At 39.5% G+C, this 26,555-nt stretch overlaps 1 protein-coding gene and 1 pseudogene across 1 annotated transcript in view; both read right to left on the bottom strand.

Moving 5' to 3' along the window:
* The window catches only part of PALLD (palladin, cytoskeletal associated protein), a 392,451-nt gene extending 383,171 nt beyond the window's left edge, over positions 1 to 9,280 (bottom strand). The window contains exon 1 of the mRNA XM_014535224.1: positions 8,391 to 9,280. Within this exon, the coding sequence (XP_014390710.1) occupies positions 8,391 to 9,280 (890 nt within the window). The remainder of the gene's footprint in view (positions 1 to 8,390) is intronic.
* A 4,056-nt stretch (positions 9,281 to 13,336) lies between these two features.
* Positions 13,337 to 26,555, bottom strand: part of LOC102258284 — an 86,681-nt pseudogene continuing 73,462 nt past the window's right edge.

Raw genomic sequence — 26,555 nt, 5'->3', positions numbered from 1 at the left:
AGGAAGAGAGAACTCATGGATATGGACAACAATGTGGTGATTTCAGGGGTGGAGGGGGATGGGTGGAGGTGGTAGAAGGAATAGAGGGGATAAAAGGTGATGGAAAAATTAAATAAATAAATACATATATAAATATAAAAAACAGTCATCAATTAAAAAGAAAAAAAAAGAACAAGAAACTCATACACAAATTTTTATACACTCTACAGCCAATAAACTGGGAAGACCATACCATAAAAGATCTTTGGTATATGACTGGATATATGTATAATATTCTATTAATAACATCATTAATTTAAAACAAGAAAATTCTTATAAAACATCAGTTGGTTGCTTCCTGCACATGACTTGACCAGGGATTTAACCCACAACCTGAGTGTGTGCCCTGACTGGGAATTGAACCCACCACTTTTTGGTGTACAGGACAATACTCCAACTAAGCTATGGAAAAACAAGAACATTCTTAAAAGCTATGAAATACAACTAGAACAACCCCTATGTTGATTAACTTATAACTCACAAGGGCAAATGGCTAAGAACCAACCTATCCAGTTTGCATTGCTTAACACTAAGATACTTTTTGAATGATGTTTAAGGAGTAAATCATGCCATTAATTATGAATAATGCTTATGAAGATATCAAATACAAAATTGGGTTGGCAGAGTAAAAAAAAAGTTAATATTTTTCAATATGTGTAAAAATAAAAATAATTTACACTTGTGTCTCTACTACTCTTCTTCAGATATAAAACATTGCAAACACAGATGAAGCCCTTGGGTATACCCCTTATCTTACCAATCACATTCTTCTTCATCTCTACGGTTACCACTAAATGAAATTTAGTATTTGTCATCCCTATGAATTTTTTTATAGTGTACGCTTACTATATGCCTAACCCTGAAATAGTCCTGCTTTTCCATTTTAACTTCATATGCATAAATGTATTCATGCAATCTAAGCATTTTTGCAACCTTTTAATATTGCTATTGTTTGTGTTTCAGACATCCTGATTCATGAAACTCTAGTTCATTTATTATATGAATATACATCACAATTCATCCATTTTCTTTTTTTCTAGCTTAATTGAGATATACTTGACATATAACATTGTGTAAGTTAAAGGTGTACAGTGTGATGATGTTCCTATTACCACAATAAGGTTTGTTAACACATCCATAACCTCACATAATTATAAGGGTTGTGTGTGTGTGTGTGTGTGTGTGTGTGTGTAGTGAGAACATTTAAGATCTACTCTCTTAGCAATTTCTAAGTATATAACACAGTATTGTTAACTATAGTACCATGCTGTACAGTAGAGCCCAGACTTATTCATCTTATAATTGGAAGTTTCTACCCTTTGACCAACATCTCTTCATTTCCCCCATTCCCCAAGCCCTAGCAACCACCATGCCACTCTCTGTTTCTATGAGTTTGGCTTTTTAAAGGTTCCACATATGAATGGGATCATAAAGTATTTGTCTTTTTCTGTCTGGCTTATCTTTCTAAGGATAATCCACATTGTAACAGATGGCAAGACTGCCTTCCTGTTTATGGCTGAATACTATTCCATTATATATATATCGTATTTTTCCGTGTATAAGATGTCCCCATGTATAAGAAGCCCCCAACTTTTCCAACCTAATATTAAGAAATCAATATTTTAAACATAAAACAGAACACATTTTTATTTAGTAATTACCGCAGGTAATGTTTACATACCAGTACTATGATATTATGTAGAATATCACTTTATTCAGCCTCTGTTGCATCACTACTCTCTTCTTCATCACTATTGGTTCCAGACATATCAATTTCTCCAACTTCTATTGTATCACTGCTGTCTTCTGAGTCACATCTATATATGTGAGATCATCCATATGGCATCAGCTGATGTCAGATAAACTGGTGGCATTTTCTGAGCTAACTTTGTTCCTGTTCTCATGGCTAACCCTTCTCTCTTCATGAAATTGAAGCACCATTTTGCCAAATCAACAATGTTCATTTTCTGTAAAATCAACAATGTTCATTTTGCTTGCAAACATTCTTGCCTGACATTGAATAAGCTTGGTTGACACACCTAAGCCACTCTGGCGCTGCTCCATAATCCAAGTCATTAGCCTCTGCTCCAAGTTTGCCCATTTTGCTGGTTGTCCTCTTAAGGCCTTCTTTTTTGGCATCTTAAGGAGTTGCTCTTCCTGTTTTCTCCACTGTCTGATCATACACTCAGTGGGAGGAGATCCAAATTGTCTCTCTGCATCTCTATTTCCATGCTCTTTTGCATAGCTGATTGCATTCAGTTTGAATTTTGCAGAGTAAGACAATCGCTTACCGGTATTTATCTTTTTATTTTTTGACATCTTTATGGGCTCGGAAAGCTAGGGTCCCTGTTGCATCTGTGCACTCACCACCTCCACCTCCAATTACGGCATCAGCTGACGTCAGTAACAACAAGGCTCATGATTGGAGGAAGCCTGTTTGACAAGGTTTGGGCAGCTACGCACCCACGCGGCTCCCTCCTAGGGTGACTTCCGTATATAAGACGACCCTCAATTTTCAGTCTAATGATTTTAGAAAAAAATAGTGTCTTATACATGGGAAAATACGGTATGTGCCACATTTTCATTATCCATTCATCCAACAACAGACATAACAAGCACTGGTGAGAAGGTGAAGAAAGGGAATGCTGTGCACTGTTGGTAAAAAGGTAAACTGATGCAGCCACTGTGGGGAACAGTATGGAGGTTCCTCAAAAAATTAAAAATAGAACTACCCTCTGATCTAGCAATCCCACTTCCAGGTGTATGTCCAAAGGAAATGAAATCACTATCTCAAAGAGATATCCATTTTCTTTTTGATGAATATTTAGGTTCTTTCCAGTGGGTTTGTTTGTTTTTTGTTTGTTTTTTGAAACAATGCTATGAAGTACCCTTGTACACATGAACAAAAGTTTCTTCCAGGTATACACCTAGGAGTGGAATTTATTCATTTATTTATTCAACACATATTTATTGAACACCTATTACATTCCTGGCACCATTCTAGGCCTAGGAGAAACAGCAGTAAGAATCACATGGAAGTCCCTATATTCAAGGAGTTATATTCTACCAAGGGAGACAGACAAAACAAACAAACAAACAAAATTAAACAAGTAAAATATAGAGCGCGTCAGGTAAGTTCTATGGAGAAAAACAAAACCAGAGAGTGGAATAGAGAGTGTGGTGGGTAGGACCTGTTCTTTTACATAGTGTAGTCAAAGAAGGCTACATACTCTGCAGGTGATACTTAAGGAGAGGTATGGAGTGGAATTTATTCATTTATTTATTCAACACATATTTCTTGAGCACCTATTACATTCCTGGCACCATTCTAGGCCTAGGGGCCACAGCAGTAAGAATCACATGGAAGTCCCTATACTCAAGGAATTTATATTCTACCAAGGGAGACAGACAAAACAAACAAACAAAATTAAAGAAGTAAAATGTAGAGCGCATCAGGTAAGTTCTATGGAGAAAAACAAAACCAGAGAGTAATAGAGGGTGCGGTGGGCAGGACCTGTTCTTTTTACATAGGGTAGTCAAAGAAGGCTATATACTCTGCAGGTGATACTTAAGAAGAGGTATAAAGGAGATGAAGAATCCAACCCTGCATATATCTGGGGGAAGAGTATTCCGAGTAGAGGGGACAGCAAGAGCACAGGCCCTGAGACAGAAGCATGCCTGGCACATTGGAGTACAGCCAGGATACCGCTGTGGCTGGAGTGGACTAACAGGGTGAGTGAGTAGTAGGAGATGAAGTCAGAGAGATGGGGCCTTATTGATGCTTCTAAGGACTATAGATTCTACTCTGACTGAGATGAGAAGGCACTGGATTGCTTTGCACTGTGTTGTGATCACAGTTTTATTAAAAGAACCATGCCAGCCCAGCCAGCATGGCTTAGTGGTTGAGTGTCGACCTATGAACCAGAAGGTCATGGTTTGATACCCGGTCAGGCACCACATATACCACATGACATTAGTAAGAAAAGCGAATTGGCAGCCTGTATATATTTCTATTTTCTTTGGGGGAGATGGAAATTTCTACAGAGAGCATTGCAGTTTTGATATGGCTAATCTTCTTGCTCTGGCCTTTGATGATGATCAAAGTCTCGCTAATGTAAACTAATTGGAGACATTGGACATGCTGAGTTTTGATTATAAAATGAAATAATTTAATTGCTTTTATATGTACATTAATTGAATCTTTCCTGAGCTAATAATGACAACCTAATAGGCATGATATGATTAGCTATGAGTAATTATACTTAGAATATTAAACATGGCTGGACTATTGCTAGATCCCATTTTTACTGCAAAGAGTGGGTGCTTAAAATAGATTTTTTTTCCTTAGGAGTATGTTCATATTTACCTTACAATGTAATTTGAATATAAGGATGGTTTGGACTACTGTTCATAAATTAGAAATGATGTTTTGTTTGGAGTTAGTTACATGAGTGATTGAATTGTTTTATAGTATTAACTTATTGGAGAGAGAGAAACTGTAAATTGCTATGTTCTTTAAATATAGAACAATATCATGGAAATTATTAGGACACCATTTCTTTAAAGATATTCAGAATATGAATTCCAATCCTAAGAGATTTTTTAACATATCAATTCCACTTATCTTTATTTCTTAAGCTTGTCAGTAAGCCTTGCACAAGCAGCAACACAACAGTGACAGTAGTTAAATCTTCTTGGAATCACTACAGGACATGATCAGGAATCAGAAAACCTGAGTTATAGTCCAGTCTCTACAACTAATAATTATTTTCTGTTACTAGGCAAATAATGTAAATCTTAGTTTCCTTTTATTTACATGCTTTAAAATATATGGTTACCAGAATAAAATATTAAGTATAAACTGAAAAAATAAGGCCTTATTTTTATAAATTACTATAGGTAATTTTAAACTAAAATCCTTTATGAATTTTTCCCCAACTAACTAAAGTTGAGAACAGGAAAGGTGAGTGATGTAGGGAAATTCTGACTTTTAAAAATTTAATGTAATAATTAAAATTGTCAACAAATAATTTGCCTATAATTTGAGTAGAATCTAAATTGTATATAACTGACTGTTATCTAAATTGTATATAACTTCAATTACACATAAGTTTTTCTTCCATCAGTTTTCCTCTCTTTTGTTGAGTTTTTGTTGGAACTATGCAAGAACAGAGGAGGAAAATAGAATTTTTTCAGTCCTGTTTATGATGATAACTGGTATCTTGTGCCAGTTATATTTCTGGGAAGGTGAAGTGATTGTACATAAAGTAGAAATGTCTTGAGATGACTGGCCTGGCTTTGATCCTACTGTTCCCATTAATCTTTCCTTTAGCTGGGGCTACTTCATCTACGTCTGTGAGTTTCACTATGTCCAGGTTCCCAGACCAAATGCTTTCTATTTAGGCAAAATTTAAGAAACTACAGACCAGCAGCATAGTAGCTCAGCCTTGTCAGTCTAGCAATTTATTTTCCTATTCTGGACCCAGCACAAGTTTAGTCACTAAAGTCCTGCCTTATTTAGTCATAGTCTAAGTCTCTACTTCCTGCTCTGTCTTTTGAATCAGTAAGTAGCCTTGCCCTTTACTTATCTAAATGCTTAAAGGACAGAATTTTCTCCCTGTGCTCCAGTCCCCTCCCTGTATCTGCAACCTGATACCTGCTTCCATATTTTCCTGTGGTGCATTACTTTTAAGTAAGTCTGGATTTTACCAATGACAACTGCACCACACCTCACTCACCTCCCGTACAGCTGCCAACTTCTCAACACTGAATGAACAGCCAGGGTCTGTTGGGCCTCTGCTTAAAGAGGCCTTTCCCCACAAGTTCTGTCACCTGCTTCTGGGACCTTCGGAGGTGGCCTACTAACCAATAGGTCCACCTAATCTCTACTTCCGAGTCCCCTGGACTAGTCAGTATGAGTCAGGTTCTAAAATGCCCCAATGCAGCAACTCTTTCTTAAAGGTCTTCCTTACACAAAATTTCCTTCAAAGATGATTTTCTCATTAGACTGCCATGTCTCATGCAGAAAAGGAACTCAGTGAATGTTCTTAGGCATTTGGTGCACTTACAAATCCATGGTATGACCAGTATCTTTAGAACAGAAATTAAGAGAATCCAATGCACATTTACTTTGCCCCTCAAAAACCAACCAACCAACGAACTGAACAAACAAACAAACGAAAACCATCCAAACCCCCCCAACACCCCCAAACTCAGAAGGATATAAAAATGATCAGCTAACTGTGGTCATTTAAACAATGGAGCATTCTTATCAAAACTTAATCACTCAAGAAGAGCACAACTTGTAATGACTAATGAACATTGGTCCTGGGCTTTGGTGGACAGAGAGATGACCAGAGAAAACTAGTTAATAATTCTGTAGCTACTAATTAAATTAATGCCTTCCTGTTTCCATAAAGAAAAAAGAGGCAGATGCATGAATTTGATGGCCCCTCAAATTACCAAATGGTTACGTGAACTTTGGTACAGTTGAATTAATCCTTTGATGTTAAATGGGTTGATTTTGTCATTTTTGAAAGGGAGTGGTATACTTACTTGCCATGGTAATACATTTGGAAGGGGCCTATTTTGGAGATAAATGTAAATGGAGTCATATGTACTTTGAAAACCTGTGGAACTGTTTGACATGTGACTATATTTCTAATGAAGAATGATTTGTTCCCAAGATTAGTGGGTTTTAAAAATTTTTAAATAGAATCCAAAAGAAATACTCAATTTTATTTCTGTTTTAGACAAAACTATAAGACATATTTTAATGGAAAAGATAAGTATTAAAATGACAGAATTTAGGATGACATATTTAATTGAATGAACCCATTAAGAAGTTTATTACTGCCCCCTGCTGTCAGTTTCTAAAAGAAATATAGTCAAATTACTGTAAAAATTGACTTAGGGTGAATTAGTTGAACAAACTGGTTGGAAAAAAAATTCCCTGCCTCTAATTATACCACTTTTTAGCCAGTTATGCTAATGCTTACACCATTTTTGTGAGCAATGATTTGTCAAAACAAACAAACAAACAACTCTAGCAAAGTATCTATTAGTGGATATAGGATGAGGAATAAAGTTTGTGTTTTGTGAAATACTATATCAATGCATTTTAGACAATGATGTCCTTTATAATTTCTCCAAATTTCATAATTTTGAATTTACTTTTTAATATTTATGTAATTTTGGTAAAACACTTCTCATTAATAAAAGCAAAACTTTGAAAATAAATGGCTTATTTTTTTATAGTATAATCCTAGCTTGAAATGTTACTTTTATTTTGGCACATGAACTTAAGAAATGAGAAATAATAAAAAGAATAGGTGATGCCAATGTAGAGCCACTAGGTGCAAGGCCTTGTTTTACTCTTTCACATATTATTGTATTTAGGCATCATGAAATAGAATTCGGTAGGTATTATTAGGATTTCCATTTCACAGATGAAGAAACTGGGTCCCAGAGTATAACTTGCCTACTTGGTCAAAAGGTGGAGCCATGACTGGAAACCCTGGAGTCTGACTCCAGGATCCCTCCTCTTAACCTTTTGCACAGAAGGTATAAACTCTGCAATGAAGGAGGAAGAATTTATAGAAATTATAATGGACATGGCATTGTGTTTATTGATGCCAACTAACTGCACGCTCATGTAACTGTTATTCTTTTCTGGGCCCCAGGCTCTAGTGTGTGCAGCCTGTGCGCGAATAACAGAACTGTAGCGCTCCCACTTTGGTTTAATTTTGTTAGGAACGTTCTGCCCTCTTTGCTTGCACAAAGGCGTGTGGGAGTGATTATCTTAAGTGAAAATGTGCCAATTGAGCCCAGGCTTACACCAGATTATACACTCAGTGGCTATTCTTGTGGTTGGCCTCGGTACACCTGTGCCTTTCGTCTGTGTATCCCCAGACAACTTCGAGCTTTAGCCACACTGTCAGCCATCTTCAGCAACTCATTCCAATCAGGCACACACTTTTCACAGTATGTTGAGTAACTCAGTTGCACATTTTAAGTTTCCCTGGCTGTTATGAATTCCAGAGTCCAGTATAACAAACTGTTTGTACTCTCTATGCCTGTCCGGTCCTTTGCCTTCCCCAAGTATTAGGTGGTTCATGACAACAAATACTAGTATATTCCACCCACCAGGGACACGGAGGTCAACAGTATTTGCAATTCTGGGATGCTTTCGCCCTGCAGGTACCTGAAAACAACACCTCAGGCTCCAGAGGGCTAACCAGACAGGAACCCTCTTCTCCTCCCACATTAAAGCAAAATCAAAACTCAACACCACTCATTTGACCATTCAACATTAAAAAAATTCTTACAATTCAACATTAAAACATTCTTACCTGACTCGAGGAGCTGGGTTTCCAGTGACTCGACACTCCAAATAAACTCTGCTTCCTTCTGCCACCTCTTGGCTCCGCAGCTTCTGGATGAAGCGAGGGGCCGAGGAGAAGTGGGGTGCGCTCTGGGGCTGGGGCTGAGGGATGCTACCGCCCGGCACCTCCTCCTCCTGGTCTGCCGGGTAGCAGGGCCTGGCTTCGGGTAACTTGACCTCCGCTTCCATTTCTTGCTGGTCCTCGGTGGGGCTCTGGCTGGCAGAGGCACTCCTCGGGGCTGACGGCTGATTTTTGGGAGACAGGTACCCACTGTCTGGTGACGAGGACTCCCCGTTTGGGCTCCTGTTTCTCGGCTTGGCCGCTTCTCTAAATATGGATGTCAGCTCCTCGATGAAATTAGCCGCCTTGTCACACAGCTGGCTCTGGGGGCCAGGCTCACTCAGATAAGCCGGTGTGGGCTTTCCACCTGCGCCCGGAGTGTTGGCGCTGCGCTTTTCAGCCTTTCGGAGGCTCCGGATGTAGCTGGGTCTGGCGAGCAGGGGTGAGAGAGCAGGTTTCCTCTTGGAGCCCTGGGAGGAGAGCCCCTCAGTCTGCTCTGGCCTGTTATCTGGAGGTCTTTCCGAGGAGGTGGGCTCCCCCGATTTGGTCTCCTTGAGGGAAGGGTGTTCACAGAGGCCTGCAGGGGAGGTGCTGAAAATCTGCGAGATCTCCTTCTCTGAGTCACAATCTTCTGTCTCGGAGTTGGCTATCGCTCTCCGGGCCAGGTCAAGGCTCTTGTTGATCTCTTCCTGGCTGAGAAAAGCAGAGAGCTCAGGGAAGAAGTCAGCACTCTTGCTTTCTTCCTGCATGTCTGATAGGGAATCATAGAAGGAGTCATGGGAGGAAGTCTCTGACATATTTGAATAGTCTTCATACACCCTGTCTGCTTTCCACAGGAAGGCCAGAGACACTGGAAATCAGGTTACTTCTGTTCTGAAAGACAACATACACAGAACTGCTGTGAGCAGTAATGTTTTGTGTGTGTCATCCTAATACTACTAATTTACAAATTGGGAGAAACATTAAGGTAAACAAATATGGGGGGGTCCCCAAAAATGTATACCTACACTTTGAATAATTATAAAGGCAGAGTTTATTAAAATGTATTTCCTTTTCAAAATTGAGCTCTCAGCTGTTGAAGTGTGCATACATTTCTTGGGGGGACAACTGTATACAGTTGACCCTTTAACAACATGGGGTTGAACTGAGTGTTTTTTTGTTGTTGTTGTTTTGTTTTTCCATTTAAATACGGCCTGCCCTACCTATTCTCAGTTTGGCATTTGCAGATTGAACAAACCTGTGGTGGAAAACAGCTTTTTCTCATTCCCAACTGTAGCTGATTCCCAACTATAGATTCCCAAAAGCAGATTCACAGCCGCAGACTGGAAAAGACTGTTTTCTATCCATGGTTGGTAGAGTCCCCTGATGCAAAGGTCCAACTGGAGTTGAGTTTTGGGGAAGTCAAAAGTTATATACGAATTTTCAACTCCAAAAGAGGAGAGGTGTTGGCTCCCATAACCCCCATGTTGTTCAAGAGTCAACTGTAGTGTTTGAAAAATAATTTTAATCTGTTCTATTAACTAAGAAACATTAAGTGTACTTGTATTTACCATCTTAATTTAATATTTGCCCTGCAAGTGAATATTGAGTATGTTACTAACCAGCATTGAATAATTCAAGAAGATGGTATTTGCAGTAGGCGCTATAAGTGACTATGAGTGTAGTAGGGCATTCTCAGAGGATGTAGTGTTTGAAAAATAATTTTAATCTGTTCTATTAACTAAGAAACATTAAGTGTACTTGTATTTACCATCTTAATTTAATATTTGCCCTGCAAGTGAATATTGAGTATGTTACTAACCAGCATTGAATAATTCAAGAAGATGGTATTTGCAGTAGGCGCTATAAGTGACTATGAGTGTAGTAGGGCATTCTCAGAGCCTCCTTCCCTTCCCATCCCTCTATAGGCCTTATGAAAACTCTAATTACGTTAGTGTTAGGAGGTTAGTAACTTACTGATATTTTTAGTAAATTTGACCCTGTTTCTAAAATAACCACAAAGTACATTTTGATTCCAATCTTCATTTATTTTAAGCTTTCAATGAAATATTTGAAACCTTATTGTTTCATCCTTTTCTTTGTTCACCCATGTGCTTTCATATTCCCTAATTCAACAGTTAATTTAACACATAGTTAATAATCACTTAAAAAGTTTCAGGCGCTAGAGGTGTAGTCATGCTCTAACTGGGATTGGCAAACTGTAAGGGCCAGATAGTAAATACCTTTGACTGTGCACTGTACAGTCTCTATTGTAACTCCTTAAATTTGACAGTGGAATATCAAAACAGCCATAGGAATACATAAGTAAATAAGCATGGCTGTGTGGCAATAAAACTTTATTTATGGACACTGATATTTGAATTTTATGTTTTACATGTCAAACACATTATTTTTCTTTTGAATTTGATTTTTTTTACAACAGTTTAAAAATGTAAAAATATTCTTAATTTGCAGGCCATGCAAATACAGATGGTAGGATGGCTTTGGCATAGCAGCTGAAGTTTGCCGACCCTTGATCCAGATGGCTAACACAATCCTTATATTTAAAGAGGTAAAAGTCATGTGGTATGGTAAAGATGGGGGATTGGAGAATACATTAAACAAATAATATATAAATAACCTAGAATTTGGTTAGGGTGTCAAAGGAAAAGGAAAAGAGCTTGGTTGCTATGCGAGCCTATCTTACCATCAAAGACATGTGAGATAACTATGTGCCCTGAATAGGACATTTACATAGGAATGTTACCAGCATTAAATAAAAGGTGTTTCGACACCTGCCAAATAATTGGGCATCAATTTAACTTCCACTGCATTTTGAACTAAATATTGTGAGGCAGTGACTCTCTCATTACTCCAAGTGTACTGCCCTTTTTCTACATATTGTTCATAGGATGATAGAGGGAAGACCTAGAAAACTTGCCCTGGCTGGTGTGGCTCAGTTGGTTGGGCATCATCCCATGCACTAAGAAGTTGCTAGTTGGATTCCAGGTCAGGGCACATGCCTGGATTGTGGGTCGATCCACTGTCGAGGGCATGCCCAGAGGGATCTGATTGATGTTGCATCGATGTTGCTCTCTTATCCCTTCCTCTCTCTAAAAATCAATAAACTAGTCTTTAAAAAAAAACTCTAGAAAACTTCCTAAGTAATTTTGCCTCACAGTTGAGTCTGGAAATCAATAAAAGGACGCTTCCTGGGTGTGGTGAAACTCAACTTTGTAAGTTGGGTGGGAGTGAACTTGGTGAGACATTCGTTCTTGGAAGTTAAGTATGCCTTGTGAGGCTAGAATGGAACTGCTTGTTTAGAAGCAATTTCCCATCTAGGGATTCTGCCTAGAGGAGTGGTTCTCAACCTTGGCTGCACATTAGAATCACCTGGGAATCTTTTTAAAATCCTGATTTCTGGGCCTCATCCTCCGGAAATTGTTTCTTTGTTACTAATGTTGTGGCCCCACCCCATAACAAAGAAACAAGAATTTCCGGAGGATGAGGCCCAGAAATCAGGATTTTAAAAAGATTCCCAGGTGATTCTAATGTGCAGCCCAGGTTGAGAACCACTGGCCTAGAGTAATGAGATTTTCTTTTATTAAGTGTAATGTTATTTTCTCTCACATGACCCAAGAGAGTCAGCTTGCATTTTTTTGGCCCCTGAAAGTCTCTCATCTCAAAAAGCATTACATAGAAGGTCCCAGAAATGCGCCTCAAGGACCTGCTGCCACATAAGGATGATTCACGGAATCTACTAATTCAGCAGAAGGTTTGTAACCAGAGATCCTGAAGCTCTTTAGGAACCCACCATATCTCCTTTAGCTGAATGTTACACTTGCGTCTTAGATGTCCACTTAGAAAGATGACTCACTTGGTTGAGCCTGAATTATGAGATTCTCTACATTCTAGTCCTACTCTACCCACTGAACCATATTTCCCACTGTTGTCCAAGTAAATCTTATAAATCCGTTAGAGTGGTCTCATCATTGCCTGCCTCTTTATCAACCCAAACATTACTCTGATTCCTTTGTTCAGTCTGTGTTCCCCAATAAAACCGTTCTGATTCCTCAATAATTCATTAAATATAGCCCATATATGGAGAATAGCTATATTCAATGTATTTTGAATATTTGGGTATGTTTTGTTTTCATTCATTTTTTTTTCTACTGAACTCAGTACTGATAGAGATTGGGGAACATTTTAGTACTGAACTCAAGGGGTTCACCACTTGGGGTGCTCTATTAAAAATCAAGACATGGTTGTCACAAGGTAGTTTAATTTTCTTGCAGCAAGTAAAGGAGACAAAGAATTCATATCCACACCTCTGCCTCCCAGAAGGAGGCTTAGCCATTGTTGGTATACACTATTTGGTCAATTACATGTTGATTTCTTCTTTTTGAAGTTGGCTACACTTACCAGGTTGTGTTCCTTTCAGCTTATCCGGTTTACAGCTGGTCTGCAAAATACCGTGTTACCTTTTCACTTTTAGCAAAAATAGCCTTTAGTAAGAATGGTCCAAACCTTCAGACCCTTGTCCTATCTAACGATTTTGTGTCAACCACACCTGGAGCTAAGCTGAAAGTCCAGGTAAATATTGAGAACAAAACCTTTGATTCTGAAGTGATTAACTTTTGAAACGGACTCTGGAATAGATATACCACATAGAAGAGAACTCCCCATTCAAGATATATTTGTGGAGTATCTAGGAGGACATGCCAAGCAGTGTGCTAGGCACTCAGATATAATTTGGAAAAGAAAAGGTTTCTGCCCTCATTGAACTTAATAGTCTATAAAGGACACAAATAAGTAATAAACATGTATGTTTTAGTAGTGTGTCAAGTGCTGTGGCGAGAGAACAAAGTGCTATGTTAGCATCTAGAAGGGACAACGGGGCACAGAGCACACCCCTGGCAGAGCACAGTCGCATTTTTATTCTCCTGTCCCACCGTGGACAGGTTTCACAAGCGCCGGTAGATCTGACACCTCCTGTCTGAGGTCTCCAACTGCAACTTTTTTCTTCCGAGGCTTTTTCTTCTCATCCTCCACATCGCTGTTGCTGGCGGCTGCCAGAGAGTAGAGGCCAGCCTCCAACAGCCGCCTCCCCTGCCGCAGCTCTGCAACCCTCAGCTCCTCCGGAAGGGGCCAAGATGGTATTAAGAGTGGAGCCGTTTTCCCTTTTTGCTTCTGCCTGTGCAATATGGTACAGTAATGTCTCCATGGAAAACGGCCTTGCTAGAAGGCGGGGCTTCATGTCCTTGCGCATCTGGAATTGCATACTTGTCCACTGGGCGGTGGCAACGTGCGCAGTCTCAGAGGCGCTGCAGCTGCAGCACGCCTGGGACACAAAGGATCCTGGGAAGCAATCGATGAAGCGGTGGCTCAGCCGCAGAGTCCTGTGCACCCTGATGCCCTCTGTGCACGGCCTGTCTGGGGTGACCATGACTTTGCTTTCCAGCACCTGCAACTTTGGGGTCCCCTTGGCTTGCGGCAGGGTGTGGACCACGTCCTGGAACTTTTTCTCTTCCTCGGCAGGAATGCAATGCCCAGTGCGGGCAGCACCAGTGTGTAAGTAGTAAACCCACGGAAGGTGGTTTTGGGTTTGAGTCCGGCATGAGGTACAAAAGACCATGCCGATACAGGAGGTCCCAAAAATGTATACACACTTTGAATGATTATAAAGTCAGTGTTATTAACATACAGTTCATTTCCAAAATTTAAAAGCATTTACAGAATTTTTTTTTTGTCAAGGCACTGTTGATAAAGCGAAGCAATGGAATCACAAACACCAAGAATAATTTTGTTCATTATTTGTGCGCCCTGAATTCGTTGACTGTTGCCGGTTTTGTACCATAAACTTTATCTTTTATGTGTCCCCATAAAAAATAGTCTGGTGGCACTTTAGGATAAATTTTCTTTGTTCAAAGCTTAGTCAGGCTTTATCCATTATTTCAAATTAGTTAAACCTGAAAAGGATCAACAATTAAGGGAGTTATCAGCTGTTAAAGTGTGTATACATTTTTGTCATTCCAGGCGCAGCACCAACATGACCCTGTGTCATTGGGGATGACCTTGGAAATAGTTCTGGTTTTCCCCCGGTCTGATGTGTGTTGATGTCCACCATGCCTCACAGTATGCTGTCACATGGCAGGCCTTCTTGTCCATGAACTGCCAGTTTTACTTAATTTCAGCTGGTGCGGGCTCCTTAACGAGGCACATGTTCATGATTCTTGCTGTTCCATGAAAAGTTCTTAAACAGGCCTTCCCTTATATCTATACACACATGTGGAAGTTGCTGAGGATGCCTTTGTCCTCGAAGAGGCATCCTTCTCAGAGAGGCATGTGCTTCAACAAAGGCTATCTGGAATAAATAACAGCCACAGGACTAGATAAAGAGCCAGGTGCCTCCTCCTGTGACTGAGGCGCCTTTGTTTTAGATGTTGGCTGAATTCGATAACTGACCATTTGGGTTGATTTTTTTATTTTTATTTTCTTCCGATGCTTTAAATTCTTGCCCTTATGTTTTAAAGTCACTAATAAAGAGTGAGTGCACCAAACCCTAGGCACCCACCCACAAATCATTCCCCCCCCCTCCCTCCAGCCCTCTATTTAAGAACTGGCTTTGTGCCCCTCTAAGTCATAAACTCTTTTTTTTTCTAAGTTTCTTAATAGTTTATCACAGGAGGGTGTCTTGCAATTGTAATAAGAACTACAGGGGTCCTAGCCCGTTTGGTTCAGTGGATAGAGTCTTGGCTCACAGACTGAAGGGTCCTGGGTTTGATTCCCGGTCAAGGGTCAAGGGCGTGTAGTTGGGTTGCAGACTCGATCCCCTGGTCGGGGTGCATGCAGGAGGCAATCAATCGTTGTGTCTTTTTCACATTGATGTTTCTCTCTCTCTGTCTCTTCCCCTCCCTTCAACTCTCTCTAAAAATCAATGGAAAAATATCCTCAGGTGAAGATTAAAAAATATATAAATAAATGTCTTGAAACCCCCCACCACCCCGCCCCCCTCCGCCACAGGCTTGGGCCAGGTATAATGTGCTTGGAAAGAAGAGATGTCTGTGGGAAGCTTATGGGGCCCAGGTGAGTGCCCCAGGCATTTCTAGCCAATTACTACTGATTGACTGAGATCCTGGGAAAAACAGTAATGCCTTAAGCTACAACACTAAGACTTTATGACAGCTTTCCTCATCACTAGGCCATATAAAATTTTCAGCTCCATTTTAGTCCTATGGGACCACTACGGGGTCTGTCATGGACCAAAATGGCCTTATGCAGGGCCTGAATGTACAGTCTTGCATCCCCGAGAAAGTATGGCAGACTCAGATAACTCAGAGAGGTTCCGTTAAACAGAAATCACCTGGAGATGGGGAAAATAGCCAGAAATAAGGTTAGAAAGCAGGAGTGGGTCAGAGAGGGCCTGAAGCCATGCGAAGAGCTTGAATTTTATCCTATGCACAGTTAGGAGACAAAAGAAGACTGTGAAAAACATCCCAGAGTTGCAATTAAGAAACAATATTGATTGGAGCCTGAGCAGGAGACAGACTCAGGGGAAGAGGAGGCGTCTGTAGTAGTTAGGGGTTGTGTGTGTTTCTCACTGTTTTATTTTTGATTGCCCACCATCTGAACCTTGTTAGTTTTGGATAATTCCTCATGTTATGAGCCTCAGTGAGAAACTGAGTTTATGTATCGGAACGGGATGTAAAATCTCCAAATATTTGCTTCCCCAGCACCTTGGAACCTGGGCATAAGTCTTGGCACATGGCCTGGACTTGGCAATTAACTGCATCCATCTCTTGGACTTGGAAGCAGGATCCCTGGTGAAACCTTTCTGACAGCTGGACACACATGGTGACAGCAGAGGCAGCACCGTGGAGTGTTCAGGGCAGCAGTGGCAGCTGTGCAGGGGGGTATCCGGGGTTGGAGATGGAAGCTGTGGTGTGAACTCTTCAGCTTTGGCAGCAGGGATAGCCACACAGGAGCCCTTTTGTGGCACAGTTCTGTGGTCTTGCCTCCTGCATAGATTCCTGGCTTCATTCTGTGAGTTGCCACAACTCCTATTAATAAATCTCTTTGCACTCAAGTTGACCAAAGAATATTTCTGTTGTTTGTGACTAAGGAACACAATTGATAGTAGATAAAAAAGATGATGGAAGTATGAACAGGTGACACTGAGGCGGAAAACAGAGGACTCAACCAATTCATAGACAATAGAAAGGACAGAAGTTGACGATTGATTGGATGAAGAGATGATGCAGAGGCAGGATTATAGATTTCTTACTCAGACAGTGGGGTGGATGGTGCCAATAACTCACTTAATTAGGGGGGGGGGGGGAGAGCAAGTTTTGAAGGAAAAAAAAGCAGCTTAATTTTGACTTGCACTTTCACATCTGAGGGAACTCTGGTGCTGATACTGGAAGGCAATTTGAGATAGTGGTCCAGAGCCCTGAGAAGGGAAAACAGAGCTGGTTTGGGAATTATTAGCCCACTAGAGGCCCAGTGCATGACATTTATGTGCAGGGGGAGGGGAGGTCCTCAGCCTGGCCTGTGCCCTCTCACAGTCTAGGACCCCTTGGGGGATGTCTAATTGCTTGCTTAGGCCTGCTCCCCCCAGTGGGGCGGGACTGGGCTAAATGGGCCAGACCTACCCTGGAGCCAATCTCCTGTGGTCCCTCTCTGGCCAGCCGGCTGCACCTGGAGTGGCACCATGGCTCGAAGGGCATCTGAGGGGTGAGTGGGGTCCCTCTGGCAGCTGGGGTCCCTCAGCCTGGCCTATGGGGATCTGGTCGAAACCAGCTCTCTGACATCCCCAGAGGGGTCCCGGAGTGCGAGAGGGCACTCTGCAAAGTTGCTGTTGTACAGGGTGTGGAACGCAAACGCAAGTGTTCAGTAAACCAGATTTGGGACTGACAGTGCCCCAGCAATAGGTGGAATTGTGCGGCCCTGCAAGGAATCGGGTTCCCTCCTCTCTGGTTCCGGGGTGCATCACCTGAGAACCGCTGCTGCCAAGTCACTGCAGCTTGGCATCTCCTGTGTTGAGCATCTGCCCCCTGGTGGTCAATGCGCATCATAGCTACCGGTTGGATGGACACTTAGTATATTAGTCATATATATACATATATATATATGGCTTCAGGTTGGAAGGGGACAGTTCTTCCATTGTCAAAGAAGAGAAGTAATATAGCATGTTGGAGAGAAAAAAAGAGAGAAGTAATATAGCATGTGAGAGAGAGAGAGAGAGAGAGAGAGAGAGATATTTGTAATTGAAAGAAAGGGAGATCCTATCTTGAGGCTTCTGTGCATTTGGAAATTTATAGGGACAGGAGACAATTTGAAATAATTGTTATAGAGAGGGAGAAATTTCCTTAAGGATATATAGGTGAGGGCTTATTTGAAATTAGATGTAATGTATTTGTAGTGTCATTAATCTGTGTGATCAGGCACTTCCCTCCACCAGAGCTCAGCAGTCCTGGTGTGGATGTGGAGGTAGATCACCCAGGTGTTGGCACACAGGTAAGATGGGAAGGAAATGGACAAGGCTGTGGAAATATTGCAAGACAGGGGTGGGTTCTAAAATCTATGCTGGATTGGAATTCATAGGTAGGAGTTTGAATATAAAGAGATGAAGAGACTGAAGATATAGTGAAAACAACAAAAAAAGGTATAATGAAAATGATTGCTCTGGAAGGATATATTAAGACAGCGAAATGTCTGAATGGATAAATTTATTTTATAAAATATATTTTATTGATTTTCAGAGAGGAAGAAGAGAGAGGGATAGAGAGTTAGAAACATCGATGAGAGAGAAACATCGATCAGCTGCCTCCTGCACACCTCCCACTGGGGATGTGCCCGCAACCAAAGTACATGCTCCTGGCCGGAATCAAACCCGGGACCCTTCAGTCCGCAGGCCGCCACTCCATCCACTGAGCCAAACCAGTCAGGGCTGAATGGATCATTTTAGAGGCAGAACCTTTTGACTTCTGACTGAATTTAGAATGTGGCTGTCTTTGACTCTTTTTGTGGAACAATGTCAGAGTTGAGTAGTTGCTACAGAGACTGTATGATCGACAAAGCCTAAAATATTTATCCAGACTTTTACAGAAAAAGTTTGCCAACCCCTGCTATGGAACATCAGCTTCTTAATGAATTCATATAACACACATAAGCACTGATAATGATGATCATAACAATGATAATGGCTAACAATGAACAGCTCACCATGAGGCAGGCATTGTATCAAGAGCCACTATGTAGTTTGTAGGTTGTTTCATTTCAAATTCTCACAATATGCTCCAGTTTAGAAAGAAGGAAACTGAGGCAGAAAATGTAAAAAAAAGCCATGATTCACACCCAGACAGTGACCCCAGAGCTCATGATCTTAACCACACAGTTTCCTACCATTGAATTATAGTTTTAACAACCAAGCACTCTAAGCAATATATCAGACTAATTAAGTTGTGAGTCAGAAATCAGAGATCTGCTATTAATTATATTTCATGTAAAGTGAACATAATCTGATACGTTTTAAAACTTCATGAAAAACATTACATGAGGAAGCTTAGCAAACTTCTGAATGATGAAGCAATTTCCAGTTCTTCTTTTAAATAGGGAGTGTTTGCCGGAGGCAGATTAAATCACCTGCTTATTAACTTATATTTTGGGTTTAAAGAGGCGCCATCTGATGGGATCCAGTTGTCAGGATTAGGTGTAGCTTAAAAACTGCTTGCATAGTGAGAAAAAATAATAGCTCTATGGCATATATGGTTCGGGTTTAATTTACAACCCAGCTATTGCTGCTAGAACATGCATGTCGTCTAGGGAAAATACTCATTCAATGTGTGGACAAGGGAGGTTTACAGGTGGCCCACACTCACTGGAAAATTGTGCGTCAGAGATTTCTGTGTCAGTCAACACCCCCCAAATAAAAAGATCATTATCAAAAGAAATACTACTGCAAACATCATCATTATTTCCCTGAGATTTCATGTTTTATTTCAAACAGTGCTTTGGGCAATTCTAGGCTGGTGTGATAGAGGCAGAAATGAAATACTTTAAAAAGAGCTAATTATTCAGTCTTTAATGAGTAAAGAGGAAGGGCGGTAAATGCCCAAAACATTAAAGTGTTCCATTTTAGCAAGTGGAATTGTAAGATTTTGAAATTTTGAGGAGGAATATTTTCCTACATCTTTAAAACTTTTGTGCCCCTTCCCTCTACCCTCTTCTCCTAAGGAATTCGAATCACCTGGAAACTCATTTCTTAGTCTTCTTCTCCTTTGGGTCTTCATCATCTTCATCGTTAATAATTTAGCCCAATTGTCACTTTCCCTAAAACTCTTACAAGCAGCAACTATTTTCTAATTTCTTGAAATTTGTGTAGTTCTAGCTTCTTCATCAGGGGAGAAATGGCTCTTCTTTGGCTCTGCTCATTTTAGAATCATTCTTTCTTTCTGCCACTTGCCTTTTCTGGAATGATGAGTGGAACATGAACTCGGTTGAACCACTGTTTTATCACTTACGAGGTGCAAGGGAAGCGTCAAGGAGGGCAGAGATGAGCCAGGCATAGTTTGTCTCCTTTAATGATGTTATTATCCAGTAGGAGAGATTAGAGGGATTAGACAAGAGTAAAAATGACTTAAACACAAGGAGGAACATGATAATTGCTATTAAAATAGTTTAAACAAATAACTGTATATCTAAAATGGTAGGAATGATCATATTTGCAAATTTGGTCATGTCACTCCTTTGGTATTTTTCCCCTAGTAGTCCCCGCACCTACCCACCCCCCGCCCCCCTGCCAGGCTGATGAGAGAAGGTCTAAAGCAGCATATGCAGGTCATCTGCGTGCCTCTGGGCGATCTGCTCTGATGTAGGCTCTCCAGCCTCATGCTTCATTGTCATTCTGACCCATGTTGCAGTCATGCCTCACTGGTCTACTTGTCAGTCAGTCCTTGAACATGCCATGTTCTTTCATGTCTGCATGCTTTGTACATGCTGTTTCTTTTGTCCTCCCCTTCTGTTTCTGTGTTTCAAATCCCAGTTCATCCTTGAAAACTTTACTTCTTTACTTAATTTCACTTCTCTTGGGTGCTTTCTACGATTCCCAAGTCAGCATTAATTCGCTCCTTCCTCTGAACATGGCACTTTGCACAGTATTTATTATAAGTCATCTGACTGAATTATAAATATGGGTTTAGAGAGCCCCTTTTCCATTAGACTGTGAACACCTTGAAAGCAGGAGCTGCAACCGACAGTCTTTGTATGGCTAGTGCTTAGCAAAGTATCTGAATCATGGCAGATGATGGAGAAAAATAGAACTGGTATTTGATATTGAGAGTTATCCCTGCTTTAGGTTCTTGGATGGTAGCATGGAGGCAGTTGTAGGTGTCCTCATGGTGTTATGAAGGCAAATTATTGCAGGTGAATTTTGACATTTATGCATAATGCCAAGCTCAATCTTTTGTTGTTGTTTTTTTAATTAAAGTACAGTTTCAGGTGTATAACATAGTGATTTAACATTTCTATACCTTACAATGTGATGACCACAAGTCTGGTAACCATCTGTTGCTGTATAAAGTTATTATGATATTATTGACTATATTCCCTCCAAACATGTGGTGAAACAAAGGTTTGGGAGGGCCGGCAAGTACTGTGAGGCAGTTCAGACTCCCTTCCACCTTGAACTTCCACAGGCAGCTTTATCAGCATATTGGCTTATCTCAAGCAAATATCGCTTTCAAATGTAAAATTTCATGGTCACCTATTTTGTTGAAACATTGTGTATATTTTATTAATTCTTAAGGAATTTTATGCCACTTAATTTATAGATTATTTCTAATTGTATATAATCTGAATTTTGATGGACTCATGTTCTACTATGGAATATGGAACATGTAAGTTTTCAATGACTATTTTATATTCAGTATGTATATCACACATTGTGACATAAAAATTTTATCAAACATTGTCTTGGCATTGTTATCCTAGTAGTTGGGAAAACATTTATTTTTGAGTTCCTGAATATGTAATGTGTTATATAAAATTCACCTACGTATGTAAATATACAAATAATAGAAAAGATAGAGAGGCAGATTTAGAAATGATGAATAGCGTTTGCTTTTAGAGTTGCTGACTGTTGAGGATGATTATAAAAACCAGATCTATGATAGCCAGGATAATCCTCTCTTTTGCCAGTAAAAACATACCGTGGATCATGCCCTCTGTGGTCCCTATGAGGCAGGGCACTACAGGCTGTTGAAATGTCCAATATTTCCCTGACTTGGTAAGAACTTGGGGAAGACAAGGCACACGCACAAGAAATAGCAGCAGTCTTGTAGAAAGAACTCAATTACAACAATAAAAGCTAGCCTCCCCGAGGACTTACTGTGCAACAGCTTCTGAATTACGAATTGCCTGGTTTACTATAGTAAATTATTTGATTCTCAGAACAATTGATGGGGTAGACATTATTTTCATTGTTATTATTCCCATTACCCAAACTATAGCATAAACATGTTCAGTGATTTGGACAAAGTTGAGCTGTCAGGGAATGGTAGAATTAGGGTTGAAACCTATATTTAACCCCAAAGTTGTTTTTTCAAAACCATTGTTAGATAATGGGGCAAGTTTTGCCATCTGTTTGTGAAATACATTGTAGAGACGTTGAAAATTTTGAAAGAAAAAGTGATGTTACTGAAAGGCTGACAGACACCAAGTATCACACAATATCCCATACCCCATGGGCCAGGGACTTGAGAGTCCAGATAGTACCATTTCAATAGGCATTTAAAAATGTATATATGGTTAGGAATAAATACATGAGAAAGGTTGGAAAAACATGCACCAAACAATTAATGCTTATTACTTCTATGATGGGGCTTAAGCAGGGGCAGGGTTGATGGGTGGGACATTTAGGAGAAACTTTTGTTGCTTATTTCCCATTCTTTGGGGGGGGGGGGGGGGGAAGCTAAAATTAGGAGTGATTTTAAATTTAGTAATTTTGTTTATTTTCATATTCAAACTACTACTAAAATAGTAGTAAAAACTGTTGGTACAATGATTCAATGCTAAGACTATTTAAAAATAAACCCTAAACTATGAAAACCAAAGTTGAAAAGTTTTTAAACTTTTTTTCCTCTTGTTTTAGAATCATAGGCAGTCTCTAGACCAGCGGTTCTCAACCTGTGGGTCGAGACCCCTTTGGCGGTTGAACGACCCTTTCACAGGGGACCATCCTGCATATCAGATATTTATGTTACGATTCATAACAGTAGCAACATTACAGTTATGAAGTAGCAACGAAAATAATTTTATGGTTGGGTCACAACATGAGGAACTGTATTTGAAGGGCCAGAAGGTTGAGAACCACTGTGAGACCCAGGATGGAGCTACCCTGGCCCATGAACTTAGAGATAACTCTCATGTCCTTGTTAATGCTCTGCTTGACCAGAAACAGTTTATCCAGTCAGCCAATCCCAAACGCCAAGCCAACTGGGCTTTATCCTGCCTCCTTGTGCCTTCTCACCCCAAATGAGGTGGCCCAAGCCAATCAAATATTTTCCATATTTCTTTTTCTCATCCTTTATTTTTTATCCTATAAACGCTTCCTGCCTTTTACCCTATTTGGCAGTTCTCTGAAAAGATACTTCTTCATGAAGTGTTAAATAGTTTGTTTGTATCACCTAAATTGTCTTTATTCCTTCCCTCCTCCCTCCCTTCCCCTTTCCTTTCTTTCTTCCTTCCTCTTTTATTTATGATGATCTTTTTCACTAAGGGCCCCATAGAGCAAACGTCAAGCATAAAACATTTCTAAAATCATATTAGATTCAGAAATGTACATTTTTATAATTTATTTCTTATTAATACATGTGGATTTCTTTTTTCATTAATCTTTAAGTAAATTGTTATTACAGGAAGATATGTCATATTTATTCTACTGTTTTCAATACCCACCAAGCCAGTATATTTTATCTCAGTTTCAGGACCATAACATAATAGCTCATTTAATGCCCCATAACAGCCATATATAGAGTATTTTACAGAGAGAGGGTATTTGGAGTTATTCCTGGGAGCCTCTTCATGTTATTATCTTTGTCCACCATATTGAATCAGTTGCAAATATCTAGATTTTTACTTCTCAATCATCCATTTCCACTGCCATTGTCTTCATTTAGGGCTTAATTCCTGCCACCTAAATGCAAAACCTATTTACTAAATTTGTTTCTCTATTCTCTAATATGATTTAACAGTTACAAATTACAATCAGAGTTGTTTTCCTCAGTCTTTGTTTTCTTTGCTGGAATTTAATAGGACACAACCGTGAACTTTAGATGACCTAAATTCTTGACTGCAACTTAGTTACCTTGATACCCTTTGATATCCTCCACACACACATTATTAATGAAGTGGAGGCTCTTGCCTTGGAAGTAGATTTCAGCCGGTATATCCTTAAGAAGGTGAAACCTGACTAATGTTTCCTCTCTACATTTTAAAAAAATGAGATAAATCTAAGTGATTGTAATTGTCCAGTGTAATCTAGATACTTACTCTGTTGCTATAGGACCTTTTCAACCCTCAGTTTTAGCAAAAAACAAAAGAAGCTCAAATAGAACTGACTATAGAGTCGCCAGGATATAGATCCTAATCCATATCGGACACTAGAACGAGAGAGGACTAATTTGTTTTCTAGGAATATGTAATCATGCATTTACGGAGCAACGGTTAGCTTGGTAAATCTCTTAGGTCTTGTCTACTGTTAGCAATAACTTGTCAAAGAGACTCAGATTTTAAAAATCTGAATAATTGGACATTTACGTTCTTTCTTTGAGAAAATACTGAAAACATATTTATCAGGCGATAAGAATTGAATTTCTGCACATACATGATTAAATAGATTTTGAATAATATTATATTGTCAGGCACAAGACTACATTATTCATACTAAAAGGCAATTAGTATTTTTAGCAAATCTGAAAAAGGTACTATGAGCCTGAAATCATTTTGTATTAACCTCATGTATTGGATTCAAGACAATTTCATGTGTAATTTAAAACAACATGATATAAATTTACACTGTGATGTTTATATTTTACTAGATCATAGTTTCCTTTAGTAAGCTTTATCTTTCCAAAAAAATATGTAAGCTTTATGCATAGATATAATTTAAAATGTCTGCTATTATTCTGTCAACTGATTTTTTTTAAAAAAACCCTTGAAAGTGTAATTAACAACTTAAAATGTTACTAAAAGCTAAAGTGTATGATTTAAGCCATCAGTATTTAGCTTAAGTATGGGCGAGGTTCAAATGAACTGCATTCTTATATTCTGTAAACAAAACACATACATAATCTTGACAAATGTTGGTTCCGTAATTACATTTAATCCTTTTGGTATTGGTGTCAGCAGTTTAGCATGCTTAAGGTTCTAATAGAGAATGCAAATATTTGACAGCAAAGGTAGAAATAAAGCAGGCAGATAAATCTTATAAATTCTGTTTTTGAAAAGATGACAAAATTCCCATTACTTTCCCTCTCCAAATGAAAGAAAAATCAAGGCAGCTTCTAAGTAGTATTATATCTTTAGGCAAACTGCTATCATATTTTTAGATTTTTTTTTTTAAATTAGCAAATGTTGCCCTACTAGTTAGTATATTAGGATACATCTTACAGACCTGTTCAATCCTTGGTTACTTTGAAGACTCCGAAAAGGTGATGTAGTTCAGATGAGCATTTCCTCTTTTCTGGGGGAGCAGAGGTTGGCCTTGCCTATTCATGACAGACTGCTTGGTCCGTGGTCACTTTGAGGCAACTGTGGCCTCAGAATCGCATCTGTCCTCTTACTCCACTCAACTATATTTGGTAACTGAACTCATGTTTCCTCAGACTGCCACCATCAGGAATTCCAGCAGTGAGCTGGGAGGCAACCCCAGGTCTGAGGGATGGGTTCTTAGAAATTGAAGGTGCTTAGCGTAGAAAGAATTTTTTGTGTGTGTAGATCTAATAAACACAGGATTTATGCTTTTAAACAATTGTCTCTCAGTAGATTTTGCTCTTGAGTCAACATTGGATGTTTCTTTGTTACTAATGTTGTGGCCCCACCCCATAACAAAGAAACAGAATTTCCGGAGGATGAGGCCCAGAAATCAGGATTTTAAAAAGATTCCCGGGTGATTCTAATGTGCAGCCAAGGTTGAGAACCACTGCTCTACACCCTGACTTTGTGTCTGAAATTCATCACCTTTCTTTTTAGCATATTCTTAATCAATTGGAAGCACAGTAAGCGGTTCTCAGGAGGAAGTGTGACACTCATAAGGAATGCTTTTCTTACTATAATCTTCAGCTCAGTGCATTTAACTTTGAGTCATATGGTAGATTCTCCTAAAATAGTAAATCCAGCAACTATTAACATATTTAGCCACTTGTCAAACTGAGTGAAGAGTCTACTACTTTTTTTTAACTTCAAGTTGTTAATTAAAATTTATTATATGACTATGATGTGTATTAAAGACATAGTTCATAATAGGATTAAATAGACAAACATACAGGGAATGGATTTTACACACATTGCAGCATTGAGTTCTTAGCCTAATGCCTATCCCATCATGAGCATCCAACAGATATTTGTTGAATAAATAAATAAATGGCGAGTGAGTATTTTTCAGGACCAGTATGGACCCTCTTATGGTCGCAAAAAATTGTTCACAACCCCTTTATTATTCCGTAGAATCTCATTGTAACATACTCTCACATTTTGAACTTCCAAGTAACAAGTAAAGAACAGGTCAGTTAGCAGAGCCAAATCTAAGGGGCAGAAAATAATCATAAACACAAAACCTCCCTGGTAAGTTCACTTGGACATTAAGTGGTGCATCTTCCTTCGTCTAGATCAGTGATGGCAAACCTATGACACGCGTGTCAGAGGTGACATGCGAACTCATTTTTTTGGTTGATTTTTCTTTGTTAAATGGCATTTAAATATATAAAATAAATATCAAAAATATAAGTCTTTGTTTTACTATGGTTGCAAATATCAAAAAATTTCTATATGTGACACGGCACCAGAGTTAAGTTAGGGTTTTCCAAAATGCTGACA

This window comes from Myotis brandtii, unplaced genomic scaffold, assembly GCF_000412655.1.
Source record: "Myotis brandtii unplaced genomic scaffold, ASM41265v1 scaffold14, whole genome shotgun sequence".
Classification (NCBI taxonomy): Eukaryota; Metazoa; Chordata; class Mammalia; order Chiroptera; family Vespertilionidae; genus Myotis; species Myotis brandtii.
This window is presented reverse-complemented; position numbering and strand designations above follow the sequence as displayed.